This window comes from Geotrypetes seraphini, chromosome 3 (assembly GCF_902459505.1).
Source record: "Geotrypetes seraphini chromosome 3, aGeoSer1.1, whole genome shotgun sequence".
Taxonomy (NCBI): domain Eukaryota; kingdom Metazoa; phylum Chordata; class Amphibia; order Gymnophiona; family Dermophiidae; genus Geotrypetes; species Geotrypetes seraphini.
Window position 1 is genome coordinate 190155229 of NC_047086.1, and position 20848 is coordinate 190176076.

Genomic DNA, 20848 nt, shown 5'->3' on the forward strand with positions numbered 1-20848 from the left:
TAAGCCACTACATACTGCTTGGTTGTTCCTAGTTCTTGCAAATAAGCAATTTCATTTTTCATCCCTGTTGTAATATTACAGTTTCACTAGTCCCTCTGCGTTTCATCTCCTGGCTCCACACTTACACAGCCAATTTCCTGTCAAAAGTTCAACCACCTTTTTAAAAAAAATAAATTAACCACAGTCTAAGTTTCTTTTCTGCTTTACTTCCCAAGAGACATAAACAATACTTCCTATTGCCAGAAGGGGACACTACAAGGTAATGTTTCTGAAGGGGGCACTTCTTCCGGACTCCAGTCATAATGTGTCACCCACCCATCAGAGATTAAGCATGCCAAGATTAAAAAAATAAATAAATAAAAGTAAGAAGGGCAAGTTCATTTTTGGCTAAAGGTTGGATTTATGGGGTAGTTTGTTTTTTTGCATCAAAATTAATTGTAGACTGTTTTTTTAAATGTTTTAACTAAAGTAGCATACAAAGTAGATAATCATCATCCAGAAGACACAGTAACATAAAAATTGAGAAAATAGCCAGTCATTATGGGCCCCTTGTACAAAACCATGGTAGTGATACTGCTGTAGTAAATACACCGAAGCCGATCCAATTCCTATAGGCTTTGATGCACTTGCTACAGGAGAAATGCTACTGTGTAGAGAATGACACGGTGACTGTTACCCGCGGCTAGCCACAGGTAACCTGCTGAAAAGGGAAGACAAAACAAACAAACAAAAAACCTCGTTGCAGTGGGTACAGAGACAAGGCCATTCACTGTCCCATGGAGCGGTGAATGGCCTTGTCCCCACAGTAAAGTATCTGCCGTGTTGATTCCCTTTCCACTCCTCCTAGTCAGCAGCCCTCTTCGCGATCATGACACTCCCTCCCTCCTGCCAGTGGTAAAAATTTTTTTTTAAAAAACCATCTGGCATCTCTTCCTCTTGTCTAGCCACCTCCCTTCCCTTTACCACCTCTGAGGTGTCCGGACATGGTATCCATTCTCACAAGTCCCACATGATTGCCCCAAAACTTCTCCTCTGACATACTTCCTGTTTCCGCCTGGGTGTCTTGTGTCAGAGGAGAAGCTTTGGGGCAGTTGCGCGAGACTTGTGACACATTTTATATTCAAAATTGAATTCCATTTTTGTTTTGAATTTCGCTACTAGTATAGCCATATGGTGGGCTGGAGCCTTGCTCTCCTGTGAGATACTACCAGGCTAAAAGGCAAAGCACCGATAAGAGTTGGAAACTGGACTAGAGAGTTGCGCGGGGACAGAAATCCCACCCCTCCATGCCCGAACTCGCCAGGATTTTCTCCGTCCCACCCGTCCCCGTCAGGATCTTCTCCGTCCCTACCCATCCCCACAAGGAACTACCTCCATCCCCGCCCGCCCCCATAAAAAGCAGCAATTACTTCTGACAGGATCATCAATTCCACAGTTTCTATGTGTTTGCACTGCTGTTTTCCTTGTGGAACCCTTTTTTGTTTTCTGTTCAGGTAATTAACATATAAACCCCCTCTTTTACTAAGGGTGACGTGTCCATTATATTATATTGACGAACCCTGCTTCCAAAGCCTTCCATCTCTGTGGGAGTCCCGTGGGCCAGAGTGGGGTCCCCGTGGGAGTCCCGTGGGTTAAGGGGGATTCCCGCGCAATCCCCGTTCCCGTGCAGACCTCTAAACTGGACCATGCAACTTTTAGTCTTTCCCAAAAACATCATCGTGGAGTCTGCCACTGCAACAGCCTGTTAGTATTTCCTCTCTCTCTCTCTCTCTCTCTCTCTGCACTACCATGATAAACACTGTAGGAGATATCTTCTTGTAAGTTACTGAAGTTTCAGATTAAATACGAGATGGCTTTGGAGTTATTCTCAAGCACTGCAGTCATGTAGTTATTGTACTGCTAGTGATGAAGGAGGCAAAACCCAGAGTGAAACTCCCCCAGTTAGTTTTGATTCTGCAAGGTAAGACACCTTTTTCTCCCTCCACTAACTTTAATAAATATTTTTTGGTAGAACGTATGTCTGTCAGTGACTCGCTGGGGGAAGAAAGCGAGTTTCCCAAGCTTGGGCAGGCTACGGCGGCACTTCTGTGCTCTTCCTACTCGCGCTGCCATGGAGCAGTGGGTGCTGCAGGTACCTGCGCTGTGGGAGAGAGGGTCCACAGCAGAGTGTCTGGGGTGTCATGGAGACCAGAAGAGGGTGCGCATTACCGAGGTAGCTGTCGTCATAGGTGCCAGCGGCCTGGCGAGTCTGCATCTGCCCTTTGATTTCCGTGATGAAGTACTCGGGGAAGAAGGACTTTTCGATCTGCTCCTGTGTGGCTGTGATCACCTGACCTATGGCAAGAACCAAAACAGGTTTACAGCGGGCTCCCAGGCACCTGGTACTGATGGGAGCAAAGCAACACTCTTAAAAGAGGAAGAGCTATAAACAAGAATGGAAAATTTATTTTTAAGATGTTTAGAAGCTCAAGAACTAAATAAAACCCTCCAGAAAATAGCAACGTTGAACCACAAGACCTGAAACTTTGGCTTTTTTTCTGGTGGGTGTTTATGAAAATGTCTTCAAATAAAGACCTTTTATTGGAACCTTGAGTAACCTCTTTACTTTGTGGAAAACCTGTGGTTCGTCCTTACTCTGCAGGGCTTTGGTTTGCCGAACAGTGTAGGGTTTTTCCCCCCCCTGTTTCTTTCTGTAGAAGCTCAAGACCACCTCATCCAATCAGACTGGTAGAGTGGTGGATGCCAACTAGAAACTACTTACAACAGGTATGACTATTCAGCCACCATCTGCTTTCCAGTATAACTGGAGAAATACGGATTCAGTGATGTAATTGAAGTTTGTGGAGGTTATGACAGTGATGGTCTTATCAGTATAAGACCCAGGCTGCAGCATTGCCTCTCTTTATTAGAAAATACCCTGCAATTTTTACATTTACAACTGCATTATAACAACTAAAAAACAGAAAGCTCTCCGTGTCATTCCTCTAGATCTGAGGTGGACGACCCGGTCCTCGAGAGCTACAAGCTAGTTGGGTTTTCAGGATTTCTCCAATACATAGGCATGACATCAATTTGCATACATTGGGGACAGTACATGCAAATACAATCATGGCATATTCATTGAGGAAATCCTGAAACTCCAATTGGGTTGGGGCCTTGAGGACTGAGGTTACCCACTCCTACTCTAGGCTAGGGTTACTAGACACCCGGATTTCCCTGGACATGTTCTCCTTTTGAGAACATGTCCAGGGGTTCGGACAGCTTTTCAAAACCCGGCACTTTGTCCGGGTTTTGAAAAGCCTCCTCAAATCTCATTGGGCAGGGAGGAAGGCCACGCCCGACAAGAGTAGGCAGTAGGGGACGAGATTAGGGGGTCCGGATTTTCCGATTGGAAAATCTGGCAATCCTACTTTAGGTTAAAGTAGGATATAAGGTACTCAGGTCAATCCTGTATTTATAATAATCCCGACCCCAAAACAAGATGTTCCGATGGTCTTACTACATCCATTCTTACACCCTACACATTCATCAGTGAGTTATCATGCATGACCTCTCTATTCACACCTCCCCACTCTGTCCTGTCACCCCCCCCCCCATGAGGGTTAATCTACACTGTCGGTTCTAGGAGCAAATCCTGGCTCTGGTGCTTGAACAGTGATCTGCTTTCCCTTTGCTAGAGGACCCTGAAGTGCTGTTACTAGGACTCTTGCCTTTCCAGGGTCTGTTCTCTCATTCTTCCTCTGAAGCATCTGAAGCATTAGTATCAAAGCTGGGGCATCTTAAGCATTTTTGGTCTCTTCTCTTTAACAAGATACACAAAAGCATTTTAACTCATGTCTTCAATTATTAAACCTCTTCTTCCTTGCATTGCCTTAACTGTCTCCTCCTTCACCACCTCCCCCCAACAGAACCCAATCTAGAGGCATAGACACCTCACCTTTCTCTTCTTACCTTGCCAGAAGTAACTTCCTGGTCCCCCCAGCAGCACTCGGCCTGTCTGTAAAAAGAGGACATTTTTTTTAAATTTCCATATTCTAGAGACTGCAACTAGATAGGTACAACAACCTTAACTCCATCAGAGTTGGTAGTCACATGGGTAGAGATGGAAAGGGGACCCCAAGAGGTCAGCAAGTCTGTCCACAGCCTATAGACAGTCTTCAATACACTCAATCCTTTACAGACAGACAATTGTGTCCAACCTGGTTTCAAAACCCTCTAGTACTGGACATTCATCCCTCCCCACCCCTATTACTCTCACAATGGGAAACTGCCTCCACATGTTTCTTCAGTCTTTCATCAAACAGTTTTAGCTCATTACTCAGTGGAAGTGGAGAACTATCAGTCTCTATCCCATTTTATTTGCTTCCTCCCATACATACCCTTTTATGTACTCTGCCCCTTCAGCCTTGCCTCACAGGCATTTGGAATCAGCTCCCATTACAATTAGGCTGGCTAAGGATACTGCAGTGTTTAAAAAAGCACAGTTACTTACCGTAACAGGTGTTATCCAGGGACAGCAGGCATATATTCTCACATGTGGGTGACGTCATCTACGGAGCCCCGGCGCGGACAGCTTTTCAAGCAAACTTGATTGAAGTTTCAAGTTTGCACACTGCACCACGCATGTGCGTGCCTTCTCGCCCACTAGAGGGCGCATCCCACCTCGTGGTCCTCAGTTCCATAACTAGCAAGGAAGCCATCCCCGGGGAGGCGGGCGGGTTGTGAGAATATATGCCTGCTGTCCCTGGATAACACCTGTTACGGTAAGTAACTGTGCTTTATCCCAGGACAAGCAGGCATGATATTCTCACATGTGGGTGACCTCCAAGCCAACCAAAGAAGGGCAGGTGGGAGGATGGCAATTTAGGAAAACAGATTTCGCAAAACTGACTGGCCAAACCGGCCGTCACTCCTGGATAGGGTGTCCAGACAGTAATGAGAGGTGAATGTATGAACCGAAGACCAAGTGGCAGCCTTACATATGTCCTCCATCGGAGTGGATCGGAGGAAGGCTATCGAGGCTGCCATTGCTCGGACCTTGTGCCCCGTGACTCGACCCGGGGGAGGAAGGCCAGCCTGAGCGTAGCAAAAGGAAATGCAAGCGGCCAACCAGTTGGACAGAGTGCGCTTGGAAACTGGGTGCCCTAATCGATTGGGATCGAAGGACAAAAATAATTGAGGAACCTTCCGATGAGACCTGGTGCGTTGAAGGTAAAATGCCAACGCCCTCTTACAGTCGAGCGTGTGAAGCGCCGTCTCGCCAGGGTGGGAGTGGGGCTTCGGGAAGAACACAGGAAGGACAATGGACTGATTGAGGTGGAAGTCAGAAACAACTTTGGGTAAAAACTTAGGGTGGGTGCGGAGAACCACCTTGTCGTGATGAAAGACAGTGAAAGGAGGGTCCGCAACCAAGGCTTGCAGCTCCCCAATCCGCCTGGCGGAGGTGAGGGCGATCAGAAACACCGCCTTCCAAGTCAGAAATTTCAAGAGGGACTTGTTGAGTGGCTCAAAAGGGGGTTTCATCAGTTGAGCCAGGACCACATTCAAATTCCATACGACAGACGGAGGCTTAAGAGGGGGACAAACCCTGAGTAACCCTTTCATGAAGCGTGTCACCAAGGGATGGAGGGACAGAGGGCGTCCATCCAGAGGTTGGTGGAAGGCAGAAATCGCACTGAGATGAACCCGCACCGAAGTGGTTTTCAAGCCCGAGCGTGACAGATGGAATAAATAGTCCAACACCGAGGATATCGGAGCTGATATCGGATCCAGGTGAAGGGACGTACACCAGGTGGAGAACCTGGTCCATTTCTGCGCATAGCAAAGCCTCGTCGAGATCTTGCGGGAGGCTTCCAACACCTCCCTCACCGATTGAGACAGGTCCGGAGGAGTCAGGGCACAAGAAACCAAGCTGTCAGGTGCAATGACTGTAGGTTGGGATGTAACATGGATCCTTGACTCTGAGTTAGCAGAGAAGGAGAGGCAGGCAGGGGAAGAGGTTCTCTGGCACTGAGCTGGAGCAGCAGGGAGAACCAGTGCTGACGCGGCCACCGAGGCGCTATGAGAATCATCGTGGCCGTGGACGATTTTAGGTGTACTAACGTTCGCATGATCAGAGGGAACGGAGGGAATGCGTACAGGAACCTCCCTTCCCAATCGAGGAGGAAGGCGTCCGCTTCCAGACGGTCCCGCGAGTACATTCGAGAACAATATAGTGGTAGTTTGTGTGTCTCCGGAGAGGCAAACAGATCCACCTGTGGCGTTCCCCAGCGAGCGAAGACCTCGCGCAGAACTGCTGAGTGTAGGGTCCACTCGTGCGGTTGCAGGAGTCGACTGAGTTTGTCCGCCAGGCAATTCCGTTCTCCTTGGATGTAGACCGCCCTGAGGAATATGTTCCGGGAGGCCGCCCACTCCCAAAGGCGAAGAGCCTCGGAACAGAGGGGCCAAGACCCCGTTCCCCCCTGCTTGTTCACATAGTACATTGCCACCTGATTGTCCGTACGGACGAGGACCACCTGGTCCTGCAATATGTGAACGAAGGCTCGAAGTGCTAGGAAGATGGCCCGCAGTTCTAGCACGTTGATGTGACACCGACGGTCTTCTGCCGACCACAGGCCCTGCGTGCGGAGACCGTCGAGATGGGCTCCCCACGCGTACTCCGAGGAGTCCGTGGTCAGGACCTTGCGGGAGGGCGGAGTGCGAAACAGTAGCCCCCTGGACAGATTTGAAGAGTCTGTCCACCAAAGTAGCGATTTCCGCAAAGGCGGAGTCACTGAAATGAGGCGAGACACCGGGTCGCACTCCTGACGCCACTGGGACGCGAGGGTCCACTGAGGGATCCTCAGATGTAGCCTCGCAAGCGGTGTGACATGTACCGTCGAGGCCATATGGCCCAGTAGCATCATCATGTGCTTGGCCGACACTCTCGATAGTTGAGAGACCTGGCGGCTCATCCGTACCAAGGTTTCCAGCCGCTGGGTCGGCAGGTAGGAGCGCAGGCGCACCGTGTCCAGCACCGCACCTATGAATTGAAGAGACTGAGACGGTCTCAACTGAGACTTTGGAAAGTTTATCTCGAACCCGAGGGTTTGCAGGAAGGCAATCGACTGTCGGGTCGCTGAGATAACCCCCTCCCTGGTCGGGGCTTTGATGAGCCAATCGTCCAGGTAAGGGAACACATGCAGTCCACGTGACCTCAGGGCTGCCGCAACCACCACCATGCACTTCGTGAATACTCGTGGGGACGCGGCCAGGCCGAAGGGCAGTACCCTGTACTGGAGGTGAAGGTCCCCCACCTGGAATCGTAAGAGTCTTCGGCAGGTGGGGTGCACCGGAACGTGGGTGTATGCTTCCTTCAGGTCGAGGGAGCACATCCAGTCCCCTTCCTCCAAGAGAGGATACAAAACCGGGAGAGATAGCATTCGAAACTTCTCCCGGGCCAGGAATTTGTTGAGCTTCCTGAGGTCTAGTATGGGGCGCAGGTCCCCGGTCTTTTTTGGGACCAAAAAGTAGCGGGAGTAAAACCCCGTACCTCGCTGGTCCTTGGGGACCGGCTCGACCGCCCGAAGCTTCAAGAGGGCTTTGGCTTCGGTTATAAGGGCCGGTAACTGCGAACGGTTGCAGGGGACTAAACTTGGGGGACTGTCCGGCGGCGAGGACACAAAGTTGAGCGAGTAGCCCTCGGAGACGATCCGGAGCACCCAAGCGTCTGAGGTAATCCCGGTCCATGCCTCCCGGAAGGACCGAAGACGGCCCCCGATAGGAAGGGGTTCCTGTGAGAGTGCGGAGGGGAACCCGCCCCGTCCGCTCAGCCCGTCAAAAGGAAGGCGCGGGCTTAGAAGGGCCCTGCGCCGGGGTTTGGGTTTGTCCCCCTCTGCCCCGCTGAGACGGACGTCTCGGAGGCGGTCTCGAGAAAGCCGGGGTCGATTTCTGAGGGTATCGGCGCGGCGGAGGCCGGAAAGGTTTCTGCGGCGGGGGCCTAGGTTTGGGGCGGACCAGGGATGCTAGAGAGCGCTCCTGCTCCGACAACCGCTTGGTCGCCGCGTCCAATGACTCGTCAAATAACTCGGACCCCACACAAGGCAAGTCTGCAAGACGTTCCTGCAGATTTGGGTCCATGTCGAGGGTGCGAAGCCAGGCCAAGCGGCGCATGGCCACTGCGAGGGCCGACACCCTCGAAACCAGCTCAAAGGTGTCGTACACTGCATGGAAAAGGTACAACCGCAATTGAGACAGGTTGGACATAAACTTATCGAATCCTGCTCTTTGGGAGTCCGGTAACGAGTTTCGATATTGAGGAAGATCCTTCACCATACCCCGCAAATAGGAGGAAAAGGTGAAGGCGTAATTTAGAACCCTGGTGGCCATCAGGGAATTTGAATAGAGGCGACGGCCAAACTTGTCCAGGGTCCGCCCTTCCCTGCCTGGTGGAACCGTCGCAGAAACCCGTGAGGGCTGTGATTTTTTAAGAGCTGACTCCACCAGAAGGGACTGGTGTGAGAGCTGCGCCTTATCGAACCCTTTAGGAGGAATCGTTCTATACTTCGATTCCATTTTTGAAGGTACAGACGTGACTGTAAGAGGGTTTGACAAGTTCTTCAGCCAGGTCTGCAGAAGGACGCTGTTGAGAGGGAGTCTGGGCACCTCTCTAGGAGGAGTGGGGAGGTCCTGTTCCTCCAAAAATTCTTTGGAATACCGAGAACATACCATCTGGTCAATCCCCAGGGCTTGGGCCATGTCCTGAACGAAGGATGAAAATGAGGACGGCCTAGCCTGGGGAGACGGGGTTCTCGACCGCCCCACCGAGGAGAGGGGGGAGGCCTCATGGGAATAATGAGGATCCCTAACAGATCCCGAATCCCAGGATCCCCTCTCGAGGGCCCTCGAGGGGGAAGGGGAAGTTGTCCTCCTCGCAGAACCCTTGGGTGAGGACCCCGGGGTTCGTGGGACACTTTCCCGTTTCCTCGGCGAGGCGGCCCGGGAAGACTTCCCACGAGGTGAGCGGAGGAGCCTCGGATTGTCGAGGCGCAACTCCGACACCTGCAGCGCCTCGCCCCCGAACGACGAGGAGCGGTCGCGCCGAGGCGAGCCTCGAGGTCGCTTAGACCTCCTCGATCGACGCCCCGTCCGAGGTCGCGTCGAGGGCGAGGCGTGTCTGGGAGACCCGGAGGAAGAGGAGGAAAGACGGCGCACTCTGCGCGACTTTTCTTTGGGCCTTACACTCCGCTCAGGGGGTTCCCCCGAGGTCGAGGTCCGGGGCGGGGCCGAGACCGAGGTGAACGGGGTCACTGTACCCGAGACCGAGGTCGCCGAGGCCGGGGCTCCCGCAGTCGAGGGGGCCGAGGCCGGGGCCTCCGAGACCGAAGGCGCCCCGGCCGAGGTCGAGGCCGCCGGGACCGCAGCACGCTGCAACACTTCCAGGGCTCCCGATAGCTCCGATGAGATCAGAGCTCGGAGGAGATCCTGGAAGGCCGGAATCCCCACGAAGGTGGGGAGTTCCGAGTCCGGGGCACACTCCCTGGAGGGCGACCTCGGTCTCGAGTATTCCCTCGGGGTGTGCGGAGTCGAGGTCCGATGCGGGGCCGGGGTCGACCCACCCGCCTTGGCCTGACTCGAGGATGGCTTCTTTGCTGAAGGGGATGGAACAGAGGACTTACCCGAAGCTTGCTTCACTGACGACGCCTTCGAGGATGAGGGTCGGGGCGAGGCCGAGGCCCCTGAGGACGCCGAGGCCGAGGTCAAGGCCGGGGCCGAAGCCGGGGCCGACGTCGAGGCCTTAGGCGGTGCGTCGACGGCGAACAATTCCGCCATTCTGGCCTTGCGGCGACGTAGGGCCCTGTTTTGGAAGGTAGAGCAGCGATCACACGACTCTGTCGGATGTTCGGGCCCAAGACAGACAATGCACCACCGGTGAGGGTCAGTGATGGAAAGCAACCTCTCGCACCGGCTGCACTTTTTGAATCCCGTAACAGGACGGGACATCCACGAAGAAAAAGAAGAAGGCCGGGAACGTACCGACGTCCCCGGCCACGGCTTCCGGGAGCCCCCGGAGCCAGACGAAAACGAATTACTTTATTTATTTTTTTTTTTTGAAAAGAACCGAAAAGAAAAACAGCACCGCGAACTAATTCGATGGCAAAACAAACTAAACGCGGCAGCTAGAAGGCAAAAACACTGGAGCTCAGATCCACAGGGCTTTCTTGCTCCGCGGAAAAATTTGAACTGAGGACCACGAGGTGGGATGCGCCCTCTAGTGGGCGAGAAGGCACGCACATGCGTGGTGCAGTGTGCAAACTTGAAACTTCAATCAAGTTTGCTTGAAAAGCTGTCCGCGCCGGGGCTCCGTAGATGACGTCACCCACATGTGAGAATATCATGCCTGCTTGTCCTGGGATAAAATATATTTTGAATTTCCATGCAAATGTCTTGTTAAATTACAAGACATTGAATATATATTTTGGGATCCAATTCAATTGCAACAATTTTTAATAACTCGAGAACAGAAATGATTTTCTTCCTTAATGCTTTTTAATGACTCATCACTGAGAATATAGGTGGATGTAAGATTACCAAATAGTATGGAATGGTCAAGATTCTTTAGGAATCAAAACCAATTCTTTGTTTCCTTTATTTTTGTTAGTTGGATAGTTGTATGCCTCTCCATTTATTGTGGGCTTGAAAAGGAATGTTTGTGTTGTATATGATTGTAAAAATTTGGTGTAAGTACCGTATTTTCACGCATATAACGCGCGCGTTATACGCGTTTTTACCTACCGCGCATACCCCTCGCGCGTTATATGCGTGAGCGCGGTATACCAAAGTTTTAAAACATAGTTCCCACCCCGCCCGACGCCCGATTCACCCCCCCCAGCAGGACCGCTCGCACCCCCACCCCGAACGACCGCTCGCACGCGCTCCCACCCGCACCCGCATCCACGATCGGAGCAAGAGGGAGCCCAAGCCCTCTTGCCCGGCCGACTCCCCGACGTCCGATACACCCCCCCCCCCCCGGCAGGACCACTCGCACCCCCACCCCGAACGACCGCCGACTTCCCGACAATATCGGGCCAGAAGGGAGCCCAAACCCTCCTGGCCACGGCGACCCCCTAACCCCACCCCGCACTACATTACGGGCAGGAGGGATCCCAGGCCCTCCTGCCCTCGACGCAAACCCCCCTCCCCCCCCAAGAACCTCCGACCGCCCCCCAGCCGACCCGCGATCCCCCTGGCGACCCCCCCAACCCCCCTTCCCCGTACCTTTGGTAGTTGGGCCAGAAGGGAGCCCAAACCCTCCTGGCCACGGCGACCCCCTAACCCCACCCCGCACTACATTACGGGCAGGAGGGATCCCAGGCCCTCCTGCCCTCGACGCAAACCCCCCTCCCCCCCAAGAACCTCCGACCGCCCCCCAGCCGACCCGCGATCCCCCTGGCGACCCCCACGACCCCCCCACCCCCCTTCCCCGTACCTTTAGTAGTTGGCCGGACAGACGGGAGCCAAACCCGCCTGTCCGGCAGGCAGCCAACGAAGGAATGAGGCCGGATTGGCCCATCCATCCTAAAGCTCCGCCTACTGGTGGGGCCTAAGGCGCGTGGGCCAATCAGAATAGGCCCTGGAGCCTTAGGTCCCACCTGGGGGAGCGGCCTGAGGCACATGGGCCCAACCCGACCATGTGCCTCAGGCCGCGCCCCCAGGTGGGACCTAAGGCTCCAGGGCCTATTCTGATTGGCCCACGCGCCTTAGGCCCCACCAGTAGGCGGAGCTTTAGGATGGATGGGCCAATCCGGCCTCATTCCTTCGTTGGCTGCCTGCCGGACAGGCGGGTTTGGCTCCCGTCTGTCCGGCCAACTACTAAAGGTACGGGGAAGGGGGATGGGGGGGTCGTGGGGGTCGCCAGGGGGATCGCGGGTCGGCTGGGGGGCGTCGGAGGTTCTTGGGGGGGAGGGGGGTTTGCGTCGAGGGCAGGAGGGCCTGGGATCCCTCCTGCCCGTAATGTAGTGCGGGGTGGTTTTAGGGGGTCGCCGTGGCCAGGAGGGTTTGGGCTCCCTTCTGGCCCAACTACCAAAGGTACGGGGAAGGGGGGTGGGGGGGTCGTGGGGGTCACCAGGGGGATCGCGGGGCGGCTGGGGGGCGGTCGGAGGTTCTTGGGGGGGAGGGGGGTTTGCGTCGAGGGCAGGAGGGCCTGGGATCCCTCCTGCCCGTAATGTAGTGCGGGGTGGGGTTAGGGGGTCGCCGTGGCCAGGAGGATTTGGGCTCCCTCCTGGCCCGATATTGTTGGGGAGTCGGCGGTCCTTCGGGGGGGGGAGGGGAGGGATGTATCGGACGTCGGGGGGGGGCATCAGGCTTTCAGGATGGGGACAGACCTTCAAGGGGGGACAGTGCACGGAAGTCAGGGGGGGTGAACGGAGAGTCGGGACAGCGCACGGAAAGTCAGGGCGGGCGAAAGGAGCGTCGGGCAGCATGCGCGGTATACCCGTGAGCGCGGTATATCAAAGTTTTTGTGCAAATCATCGTGATTTCTGCGCGCTATATTCGTGTGCGCGTTTTATACGGGTGCGTGTTATTTGTGTGAAAATACGGTAACCTTTATCCTTGGTATCTTTTGATATTGTAAACTTTTAAATTTATAAAATATATATATATATATATTTTTTTTTTTGAAAGATTATTTGTTGTCTAGGGCATTTGTAAATTGATGATGGGCATTTGAAAAGCGACACAGGCAGCAAAGATCGATACTACCATCACCAATCTACTGACCAAATCAATAGACATTAAAGCATTCCGAAAAGAAATCAAAACTCATCTCTTCAAAAAACACTTCCCATCATCATAACCTCAGAAATGTATTAGAAAATGCTCTCATGACTACCCTAACACCACCACCAGCAACACCTCGAATCCGGACAGTATTAGCTCTATTCGTCTAAACAACAGAATCCGGACAATATTATCTCTATTCGTCTAAACAACCTATCACTATCTACTACCAATCTATCCTGGAAAAGTCCAGAATAACAATTGTAACTTAACGCATTCTTGATTATATGTACTGCAATGCTACTGGAAATGTCCAGTCTTCTAACTTGTAATCCGCTTAGAACCGCAAGGCACAAGCGGAATAGAAATCACTAATGTAATGTAATGTAATGTAATGTACTAGAACTAGACAAAACTACAAAAAAGAGGAATGGAAGTAAAGTTATATCATATCAAATACAAAAAAGTTCTCCAATAATTGAAAAAGTTGGCTAAGCGCCAAAATACTGCTTAAAAGCAAAAGAAAAAGCCTCAGATTGTTGGCGAGGTAAATCCGCACTCTACCACCCAAACATCAAAGGCACAAAAACCTATCAGCAGTTTAACGATCACTGACCGCTAAACGCGCTACTGGGAAAGGGCTGAATATTGCCTCCAAAATGTCACTGAACTCCTCAATTTAGGATTTTAAAAAGCAGGTGGCAAGAAGAGCAGATTTAAGATGGGTAAAAGTCTTTGGGATCTTAGTGTTGATTTTCAATAGTAAGGCCCAAATTCTATGCACGTCGCCTAAAAAAAAACTGGTTGTCAAAAAGGTTGGCGCATAGTGCAATTCTATAAATCACCTCCAGAATTAGGTGCGGTTTATAGGATCACGTGTAGCGTCCATCTGCACAACTAACATTTAGGTGCAGGCATTTATGCCAATGAAAACCAAGCCTAAATGCCTGCCCCAAAGTTGAACAAGGATCGGGGGTATTCTATAACAGTGTGCCTAACTTTGAGGAATGCCCATGAACCACTCATGCTCCTTTCCCTGGTCATGTCGCCTTTTGAGATCTGCACACTAGAAATTTACGTGCACCACTTTATGGAATAAGCTTAGAAAGCCGTGCGTGTAAATCCTAATTAGAGCCAATAATTGCTTGTTAGTGGCCAATTCTCAGTGCTGATTAGCTTTGACATACGCCCAAATTTGTACAAGCAACACAAAGTGCCATATATAGAATCCGGCCCTAAGCTCATAAATTAGGCTCATGCGGGGTTTAATTTGTGAGAGAATGGTCTGGGTCGCAGTTCCACCAAGTCTTCCAGACTCCAAGGCAGCAGGGGTATTCTGCTCCAGCCCTCCCTTCCGAGCAGCCTGCAGGAAAGAGGGGAGGGAGCCTGGAGCAGAACAGAGCAAAGCACAGTCTCTCTGCTCCCTAAATCTTCTATTGCTCCGAGCCCTGACTTGCCTGTGCCCTCCACAAACTCCACAGCTCTATTCTCTTTTTGTCTACTAATTAAGCCTTGGGCTCATAAATCTACGCAAATGAACGGCAGGCCTAAATTTATGAGCATCAAACTGTTTAAAGCTCCTAAATTAAGATTCATTTTCAGTTGAAATGTATAAGCACCTACGTTAGGCTGAAAAAGGGCATAAATTTAGCAACCTATTTAACAGGCTGAGGCTCAGAACTCCTGCGCCGTTCTGTACAGCGCATGAGAATGCCGCTGAAACAGCGCTGAAAAATAATAGCACTAATAGCATGCAAAAATACACGCGCTACTGGTATGGAGCACCAGGTTTGCCTGGTACAAGAGCTGAACGGTAAGCGAAGTTCGTGGGATGCCCAATCAAACTGGGGAGCTGGAGGAGCCGGAAAGAGGACAGTCCTATATTTCTTGGTGAAACAGTGCTGTCGGCCCGGTAGGAGGAGGAGCCCATGCTGCCGATGACTGAGGGGGGCAGAATGATTGGCGACCTGAGCCCCGACTGCTTCCTGCTCTGCAGTGCCATACAACGGGGAAATCTTACCACTTGCCCCTCTGTGAGAGGATCAGCATGATGGGACTGGGAGGACGGGACAGGCTGGAAGAGGAGCAGAAGACAACTGACGTGTGGAATGCTGCATTCTGTGCCCCTTCCATCTGAATGGTTGGAATGTTGGGCTAGGACCCCTCCACATTGTGCCCACGTTGATGCCTCTTTCCAGTTTGAACCCCTATCGTCAGCAGTAAGGGCTGCATTTGATTTGTGCGATGTTTCCAAGAATTGGGAGGAACAACCAAGCACCTCATTTGACTCTATTTACATGCTATTTGAGTTGGTCTTCAGCGACCGCATTGTTCCCTGCGCTGGTGCCCCCTGAATATGTGCCTAACACCAGCGCTAATCTGGCACCAATTGCCTCTAGCACCAGCATTAAGCTTCTGAACATTAATCAGGCCCTTTGAATATAAAATTTAGGCACAGCCCTAGGAAATTTTCAGAGATGCCAATTTAGAAGTATACTGTTTATTATTTATTTATTCAAAGTATTTGATTAAACGCTTATCCAGCAGTACAAAGCGTTGAACAAAATTTAAAAATTACAGGAAGACAGACGTGTCTGCAATGTAAAACATATATATATTAAATTATTGGACAAACCAGGACTAAACAGACAAACTCAAATCTTTACAACACTAGGAAAAAGGGGCAGAAGTACAATTTTTATAGAAAGAATATATAAGAGGAAAATACAATAGGAGAAGGGAAATAAAATCAAATTAGGCGCATAAATCCTATAAATATTAGGCCCTATGAATTTGTGGGTGAAAAATCAGTTTATGTTTAAACAATTTTATTGATGACAACACCACAGCCAATTCAAGATGACATCATTGCTAACATCATACAAAGACTTACACCGAAGAAACTGCTATCCGGGTCATCAAATTTCCATATAACAAACTAAGTACAATCCCCACCCCCACCCTCCCCTAACGATAGTGCCTAACAGTTTTAAATACATAATACCTCCCTTGCATGCTGATACAGAACCACCCTCCTCTACTCCATCTTACCCTTGCTGATCCCAAAAAGGACTTAATCCAGTATATGTAACAAGAAGCTACAACCCTTTGGGTTTAAGGACTGTATATAAGGGAGTGAAAAATCAGTTTAAACCAGTAACAAAGGACCTCAGTTACAACGCCATCGACACTAAAATCCATGAATGGACACCCAGTAGATTTTATTGCACATGCTTATTAACACAGGCTGTAGAAAATGAGCAATCCTGGTTGACAGAGTGACCCAACAACTATGCATTGCCCATAGGAAGCCTTTTATAGCAGTGTCACACACAGGAGTGTTCCTTACCTTTGTGAATTCAGCACTGAAGCCTCCCTGGCAATAACCCTGTCCAGCGGCGGAGCTTAGGTCTATGGGGTGGGAGGAGGGAAGAGCAGAAAACATCAACATTATGCCGGGGCTTGCTCATACTTCAACTTGTAAGTACCGTATTTGCTGGGGTATAAAAACAATTTTTAAGAAAAAAAAATATTTATGCGCGTGTACATTGCCCCCTCCCTGCCAGGCACTGCTCAAAGCCCCCTTCCCACCCAGGCTTTCGCTGCTGGAATTCCTGGTGATCCAGAGGTGCAGCGGGCAGGAGCGAGCTTTCCGCGCTCCTACCCTGCTGCTAATCCGGTCAGTCGGTAGCTGCTGCGAGATCGGGTTTCTTCAGCAGCTAAGCGGCACCAAGCGGGAGCGTACTTTGGTGCTCCTGCTCGGTGCCTTCCTGATTGACTCCTGCAAATTCTCGCGTTTCGCAAGAATTCGTGGGAGCCAATCAAGCTGCTCAGCTCTGAGCAGGAGCGCCAAAGTGCGCTCCCGCTTGGTGCCGCTCAGCAGCTGAAGAAATCTGAACTCACGCCAGCCACCAACCGACTGGGTTAGAAGTGGGGCAGGAGCGCGGAAAGCTCGCTCCTGCCCTCTGCACTTCTGGACCACCAGGAATTCCAGCGGCAGAGGAGGTAGGACGGACAGTGTGCAGAGCTCATCATTTAGATTATCAGCATATAAGACGCACCCCTTATTTTAAGTTTATTTTGAGGGGAAAAAAGTGTGTCCTATATGCCAGCAAATACGTTAACTTCCTTGTGACAGCAATGGAAAGGGAGTACAAATGAAGAGTAGGAATATGTCAAAGGGTCAGGATACAGAAGGAGAGGAGAGACATGTAACAGTACTAACATGAGTGTGTACATCCTTATTTGGGTCCATACACAGAGTCTTGTTCCACCATATTTGGAATCCTTTGTGAATCCATTCAGAGCACAGGTGCAATGAATTCATCAGACTAGAGCAGCGTTTTGCAAACTTTGTCGAGCTGAAGCACACTAAACATAGTGGCTGCGGCTCAAGGCCATCCGGAAGTGAGCGGACGTCGATGCGATGACATCACGTGCATACATGATGTCATCACATTGACGGATGCACAAGTGCAAAGACCCTCCAGACGGGCTGTGAGGCGCCAGTGGGGGGTGCCGGAAGGGAAGACAACAGAGAAGGAGAGGCGCTGGCTGATTGCCTTACAGGATGTACCTCTCGCTGCGAAAGGCAGGTCCTGTAGGCAATCAGCCGGCGCCTCTCCTCCTCCCCAGCATCTCGAGGCACACCCGAAATCTCAGGAGGCACACAATTTGCAATACACTGGACTAGAGAATGGTAGAGGCCGCCTCGCTGGCAGCCAGTGCTGTGGCACTCTTACCTGACCGGCAGGGAGAATATTCCACAAATTTAGTGAAGTTGTTAATAGAGAGGTAGCAGGTGCCAACAGGGTCACTGAGAGGTTCCTCTTTTTTGGTGCGCCAGCTGTACAGGGGGGCACAGGCCTGGAGGGAGAGTAAGAAAGTGAGAGCGCCCCAAAAATTAAGTCCAGTAAATGAGATTCATTTGATTATACATGATTCCTCTGCCACCCATCTCTTCTGTGTTTTCTCAAATCTCCATGGATCCAATCTCAAATAGGCTGCTGTGGACAGATCACAATATGATGCTCCATAGGAATACAATTATCAAAAAGAGATAAACATGTCCACTCTTCTTATAAGCTTAGGATTCTGTGATTTTAAATGAACCTTGAGGTTCCTTTCAGACCCATTTTTCTGCATGTCAATCATTAAGAAGGGAGCACCTTCAAAACTTAAACATCCCAACTCCAGCAAAAGGCAAGACAAAAGTTGGAGTCATATGTTGTGGTTCTAGTAACCTGACCTTCGAACTCATGTCATGCATCAATATAATTCCTCTTCCCGGGCTCCCGACCTGCTTAAAAGCATTGGGACCCATACCCTTTCCTGTCACGCTACTCAGAACCTGTGTTCCCGCTAAGCTGCGCTGGGGTGCGCTGGCGCACAAAATATTACCTCGCAGCGCACATGTTTCTCGTCACAGCGCACACAGTGTAGAGCACAGTTCTTCAACCGCCGGTCCGCAAACAAAATCTTGCCGGTCCGCGAAGGATTCGGTCCCCGCCGCAACGAAAGGCCGGCGTCAGCTGACTTGCAACTTCCTGTTGTAGTCGCTGTGCCGGGACTCCTGCCTTCGCCGGGACTCCTGCCTTCCACCGCGTTTGCCTCCTGCCTTGTCTCCGCACCTCCAGACCAGCAGCGGCAGCTGTGTATGCTTTTAACTTCGGCACAGAGCTGCCCCTAATCAATAGTTTAGCGCGGTTTCATAAGGCAGCCTCGGGGCCTTTGCTAGGCCGGCCCACATCGCATCATCGAAGCGGGCCGGCTATCAAAGGCCCCGAGGCTGCCTCATGAAACCGCGCTAAACTATTGATTAGGGGCAGCTCTGTGCCGAAGTTAAAAGCATATAGAGCTGCCGCTGCTGGTCTGAACTCTTGGGCCGCTGAAGGAGGGCAAAAAGCAGCTGTCCTGGAGGTTTCCCTTCCTCTCGCCTTTACAGGTTCCTTTTTTCCACCTTTTTTTTTTTCCTTCAAACGGCAATGGGCCCCAGCATAGACATCAATCAAGTAAGTTCCACTGTCAATCAAGCGGTTCTGCTCGGCCAAAGCTTCCCCTGTGACATGAGCCACCCTCAGGGGAAAGAAAGTGACCCACAAAGGTGAGGGGAAGGGGGGCAGATGATGGAAGTTGGGGGGGGGGAGAGAGAGAGAGAGAGAGAAGGGGCAGATGATGGAATGGAGGAGATGAGAGAGAGAGAGAAGGGGACAGATGATGGAAGTGAGAAGAAGGGAGAGAGAGCAGAAGGCAGATGGATGTCAGTTGAGAAGGGAGAGCAGATGCTGAATGGAAGTGGGGAAAGAACACATACTGGATGGAAGGAGGAGATAAATAAAGGGGGAAGAAAATAGTAAGATAATGGAGGGGTGAGGGAAAGGGGTGACAAGCTGTGTGTAGACACAGTGAAAAGAGGGAAACGGGACTAAATAGTAAGAAAGAATTTAATTTAGATGGAGGCAGAAAATAGAGAAGGAAGACCAGAGAAGAAAAGGGAAGAGAGAGCAGAGAATGATCAGATCTGAGTGGAGGAAATGAGAAGAGAGATATGCTAAAAACCACATAGGGGAGGGAAGGATAGAGATGCCAGACCATGAGGGGAACAGAAGGAAGATGATGGATGCTAGACCAAATTGGGGGGTGGGGGGGGGGCAGGAGGAGAGATGGCAGGGAAAGACAGACAGTGAATGGAAGGGGCAGATGCTGGACTGAAGAGACAGAGAAGGTTATCATGCTGCTGTACCGGGCCATGGTACGCCCTCACCTGGAGTACTGCGTCCAGCACTGGTACTTTAAGAAGGACACGGTACTACTCGAAAGGATCCAGAGAAGAGCAACTAAAATGGTTAAGGGGCTGGAGGAGTTGCCGTACAGCGAAAGATTAGAGAAACTGGGCCTCTTCTCCCTTGAGCAGAGGAGATTGAGAGGGGACATGATAGAAACATTCAAGGTACTGAAGGGAATAGACTTAGTAGCTAAGGCAGGGAGAACGAGAGGGCACTCTCTAAAGTTGAAAGGGGATAGATTCCATACAAACGTAAGGAAGTTCTGTGGTAGAAAGCAACATATTTATTTGGCTCATAACTTGCTGGCGCCCGATATTTTTAGCTCACAGTGAAAAAAGTTTGCTCACAACACCCGCCCGCTTAGAGGGAACACTGCTCAGAACTGTAAAAAAAAAAAAAAAAACAACAACAAATGGATTCAAACTCTTACCAGAATAGACTTTTCATGTGAACGCACCGTTGCTCCAAACCACTGTCGGGATTTGAACTCTACCTCCTCTTCCCACTGCGTCTGGTTTATGTCAATCTCTGAAGTGCGAGCTCCTATGCACAGTAAACAATGCACAAGGTCATGTGACATCTTTACAAACAGAATGCTGTCAGACTCAGCAAACCCTACCGAACTGGGACCTGCCACCCTGGTCCTTGTGCAGCTCTTCTAAGCTACCTCCTTTCTTATGCATGGCTACCCAAACCTTCAATTAAGCAATAGAACACATAAGGGTGGTGAGGGGGAGAATTTACACCCTGTTTGCCATCCTCATCACCACAAAACATGAACAAGAGGTTTTAAAGACAAAATGTAAGAGTAACAGCAGGAAACAGGGGAAAGGAGTTTATAATTAAAATTTAGGAAGTGGGGGGTGGGGGGAGAGGGAAATACTATGTTAATAAGTGGCTTTTAACCCTTTCAGGACCATAAGGATCGTAGGCCAGTTTTTGTGGTTTTAACGACATTTTTATGGTAAAAAGGGCTTGCAGATGCCAAAAAATTGATTTTTTTTGTGAAATATCTTTTTTTTTTTTTTAAATCAAACTTCTGGCTTATGGACAGTGTGGCAAGTGAATCTTCTCGTCAATCTGGCAACGACGCTAATGAATGAATGTCGGAACCAGTTTGTTTACATAAAGGCAGAATCATATGGAATCCGTACATATCAAATTTAGAACTGTAGACTATCCCAATCAAAATTTATAGGATTTTAAAGTTATGGGACAAATATGTCCCTTGGTCCTGAAAGGGTTAAGCTGCTCACAGTCATGGGCTGAACTAACCCCAGATATTCAAATGCCAGGGCATGTGC

At 50.6% G+C, this 20848-nt stretch overlaps 1 protein-coding gene across 1 annotated transcript in view; it reads right to left on the reverse strand.

Annotated features, from left to right (window-relative positions):
• The window catches only part of ITGA5 (integrin subunit alpha 5), a 239741-nt gene that overhangs the window by 68647 nt on the left and 150246 nt on the right, over positions 1-20848 (reverse strand). The window contains exons 3-7 of the mRNA XM_033937236.1: positions 19975-20087; positions 17502-17625; positions 16109-16170; positions 3952-3997; positions 2209-2334 (exon numbers count right to left, since the gene is read on the reverse strand). Coding sequence (XP_033793127.1) covers positions 2209-2334; positions 3952-3997; positions 16109-16170; positions 17502-17625; positions 19975-20087 — 471 coding nt within the window. The remainder of the gene's footprint in view (positions 1-2208; positions 2335-3951; positions 3998-16108; positions 16171-17501; positions 17626-19974; positions 20088-20848) is intronic.